We start from the raw sequence: 4,152 nt of genomic DNA on the forward strand, positions 1-4,152 counted from the left end.
GTCCATGTCTGGGGTTAGGATGGTCCATGTCTGGGGTTAAGATGGTCCATGTCTGGGGTTAAGATGGTCCATGTCTGGGGTTAAGATGGTCCATGTCTGGAGTTAAGATGGTCCATGTCGGGGTTAAGATGGTCCATGTCTGAATTAAGATGGTCCATGTCTGGGGTTAAGATGGTCCATGTCTGGGGTTAAGATGGTCCATGTCTGGGGTTAAGATGGTCCATGTCTGGGGTTAAGATGGTCCATGTCTGGGGTTAAGATGGTCCATAACTGGGGTTAATGTGGTCCATAATGAGGTTAAGATTGTCCATAGCTGTGGTTAAGATGTGACACGTCTGGAGGTAAGATGGAAGACGTTTCGGATAGTGAGGTCGATCTGCTTCATGACTGAGCCAGTAATGGCTAAATTAGGACCATGGCGCTTGATGTAAGACATAACTGGAGAAGTAAATGCTTTGTCGAGTCATATCTGAGGTTATGAGTTCAATCTGGACTATGTCAGAGACTTAACATAAAGCTGAACAAAGTCTTTTATTGTATGTATATAACTGTACCGTGGCTGAGACTGTACACCCGCTATCATTCTCATTAATAATAATAATAATAATAATAATAATAATAATGATGATGATGATGATGATGATGATGATGATGATGATGATGATGATGATGATGATGATGATGATGATCCAGCCTTTGACAAACACATACTATACTGTACACATTTCTACGCCTGATTTAATGGACCTCTTTTTATCGATATTAACACACAGGTATAGGGCTCCATGGGTTTAGGCTGCCTCTTGGCGTTGTTTACTGTTTGAGTGTTGGGTCATATTATGACACACACACACACACACACACACACACACACACACACACACACACACATACTATACCCTTTTCAATAGCCACATTTCCCGTTTTATTTTATTCTATAGACACCCGATTCTTGCTTCCTATCACTACCTTCAATACTCCCTAGGTTTCGTTTTCTGCCGCTAACAACCACTTGACCTGTCCATCCGCCTGAAGGGATAGGTCACCCACGGGTGGCGTGTGAGTGCCCTGTACAGCCGCGGGAGGCATGTGAGTGCCCTGTACAGCCCCGGGTGGTATGTGAGTGCCCTGGACAGCCGCGGGTGGCGAGTGAGTGCCCTGGACAGCCGCGGAAGGCGTGTGAGTGCCCTGGGCAGCCGTGGGTGGCGTGTGAGTGCCCCGGACAGCCGCGGGTGGCGTGTGAGTCCCCTGGACAGCCGTGGGTGGCGTGTGAGTGCCCCGGACAGCCGCGGGTGGCGTGTGAGTCCCCTGGACAGCCGCGGGTGGCGTGTGAGTCCCCTGGACAGCCGCGGGTGGCGTGTGAGTGCCCTGGACAGCAGCGGGTGGCGTGTGAGTACCCTGGACAGCCGCGCGACGACCAGCGGTGAGTCACGTCACGCCCACCTCCTACATTAGAGTGTATTGGACGAGTACAACCTCCAGGTTATGTTTAAATCAGCACGAGGTGAAGGTTAGACCTCCGAGGGTCACGCACCTCTGCCCGGACAAGTGAGGGAGGGAGGGAGGGAAGGAGAGCGTGCCACCGTATCCTCATCGTCAGGGAAAAGTACAGTACGTATATCAACACGTCTCGCTACAAACCAATTATATAACTTTGTGTGTATGTCCAATATTCAGTCCAATGATAGTGTAAAATTAATACCTTATGATGAAAACAAAGACACATCAATAAGTCTATACAAACACTTGGACTATAAATGTCTCAAGAGGCACTTAGTAATAAGAATTAACATGTGTTAGTCTTCTTCTGACTTACAAACTGACTGACCCACTGAAGAAGAAAATAAATCCCCCTCTTATACTCTCCTCAACCACTTCCTTCTGTCTCTCACCTCTTCCTCTCTCTCATCTCTGGTTCCCTCCTCTCCATCCTCACCTCATCCCCGCACTTACCCTCTCCATCCTATTATCTTTACCATCTCTTTTCACCTCACATAAGTCCTCCCTCTCTCTCCACCCTCAATCTCCTCTCTCACCACCCTAACTCTCTCTTTTCTCTCCCTGTCTTTCATATTTCCTCTTTTTCATCCCTCCCATCTCTTATCTTTCTATGTTCCCTTTCCACTCTCTTCGTTAAATTCTTTCCTTTCCCACACTTTTCTCATATTTTCTTTGTCATCACTTATCTCTCTCTCTCTCTCTCTCTTCTTTGCCTTTTTCTTCTCCGACGTTTCCCTCTTCCGTATTCCTAGTTCACTTGTTTTCCCTCACCTCCTCACCTCGTGTCTATTCTTTGTATTTCAATAAACTTCGTGTTTTCCTCTTTCCTTATTTATTTATTTATTCCGGCACCTCTGGTACTAATCCCCCGACCCCTACACCATGATAATACACACTTAGCGTGGGTCAAGCCTGGTATATTCCCCACCGTCACCGAATACATTAACGCCAGCCCTGCCGTCCACCCGCCCGCCACCGCCGGCGCTCAGAATAAAAACGCAATAGAATCCATATTCAAATTAAGAAATTAAGAACCTTACAGTTTAATAATGGATCTGCATGTGAAATTATTATTCGTGTAAATAACGGGCCAGGCATTATTTCATATTTCACACAGTTGAATAATAACACAGAGTTTTGTCGGAAATTTACCAACTGGGGCCGACAGGGCGATCCAGCGGATTTAAGTGGTGTTGGTCTACACGCCTCCGCTTGTTTTGTCACTGTGTGTGTGTGTGTGTGTGTGTGTCATCTGCATACACAATCAAACGTTCACACACCTTCTCTCTCTCTGCCTAATACTGTGTACACTAACATACTCCCCTGCACACTACTCTTCCACGTTCATCTCGCCAAATCCTCGACTCAGACCAACAAACAAGACAACATCAGAGGAGGAATATAAACAATAAATCAAGCAAGATCGCCGACCACTCGGAGGCGCACACACACACACACACACACACACACACACACACAAAAGCCGGGCGGCGCGTGAACACACAAATCTGCAATGCGGATTATTAAAATTGCATGTGATTTAATAACATTCTTGAGTAATACAACAGCTGTAAAAGGACGTCGCTTAGACACCAACCACTGTCAAATTTATGGCTGACAAAAGCCGAGGACACGTCGTAAAAACTACACCAGGAAACTACACCAAGATTAGCTTTCGTTCAACGGCCTATTATTTTTTTTCCTGAGGCTTTTGTTTTTCTTTCGTAAAGTCGTAAATAAAATCAGGTTAATAGACCATCTTTTGTTACAATGTTGACAAAGACAAGTTAGGAGACTAAGTGTACACAGATCACTATTACCACACACAGAGTCTCCCTCCACCAGTCTCTACACTCAAGACATTGCTGCTACGCACTGTCATGTGTAAACGTCATACAACAAGTGTTAAATCTTTTATAAATACAGGTATTATGTTTTACTGAATAGACTAAAGCTGGTTGTAAACGAGAGAGCTATACTTGTCCTGAGGTGACGATAGAAATAGTGAGATCAAGCCATCAGGTGGAGATATGTGACGTCTTGTTATAAGACTCTTTGTACAGTATCAGTTTTCATATAAAAAAATTCCCGCGTTTCACTATAAAAATCCTTCCTTTTATATTTATTTCAGTTCCTTCATACATCTTGTTTTTCAATTTTAATAAGAAACATTCCTTGTGAACCGATACATGTTACACAGCCAAGAAACACGTGGTCTCTTACACTCACTCACCATTCATAACTCCCTCAAAGGAAGAAAATTTTATCATCTTCCAGTACCACAGTATAAGGAGACAGCCATCGTGACCACAGCAAGACCCGCCTGTTATACTAACTAAACCACACGTGTGACTACAACACCGTCGCCATCACTATCTACACCAATCCTGACCTGAAGTTTTTGGAAAGAGAAAAACATAAAATACGAGATGTTAACCTTAAAACAAACTTGATGTAAAAGGAAAATAAAAAGAAATAAAAGACGACACGAAGGAAGACACAGACGATCGCAGGGACGTACCACAACACACCCAGTAATTTGAAGGTACGAGGTACGTGCGTGTATGAACGTCTTTATGTAAGAGCTCCTCAGTAACCCGGAGATAATATCTGACCTATAAGAACTTAAGGGAAAGAGGATTTGTTGTCAGT

General features: G+C 44.5%; 1 protein-coding gene across 1 annotated transcript; it reads left to right on the forward strand.

Moving 5' to 3' along the window:
* Positions 1 to 415: 415 nt before the first annotated feature.
* LOC121868659 (hyphal wall protein 1-like) lies at positions 416 to 1,427 on the forward strand. The gene is made up of 2 exons (XM_042369496.1): positions 416 to 446; positions 1,036 to 1,427. The coding sequence occupies exons 1-2, from the start codon at positions 416 to 418 to the stop codon at positions 1,425 to 1,427; spliced, it is 423 nt and encodes a 140-aa protein (XP_042225430.1).
* The last annotated feature ends 2,725 nt before the right edge of the window (positions 1,428 to 4,152 follow it).

Source organism: Homarus americanus, unplaced genomic scaffold (assembly GCF_018991925.1).
Source record: "Homarus americanus isolate GMGI-L3 unplaced genomic scaffold, GMGI_Hamer_2.0 scaffold30535, whole genome shotgun sequence".
Lineage (NCBI taxonomy): Eukaryota > Metazoa > Arthropoda > Malacostraca > Decapoda > Nephropidae > Homarus > Homarus americanus.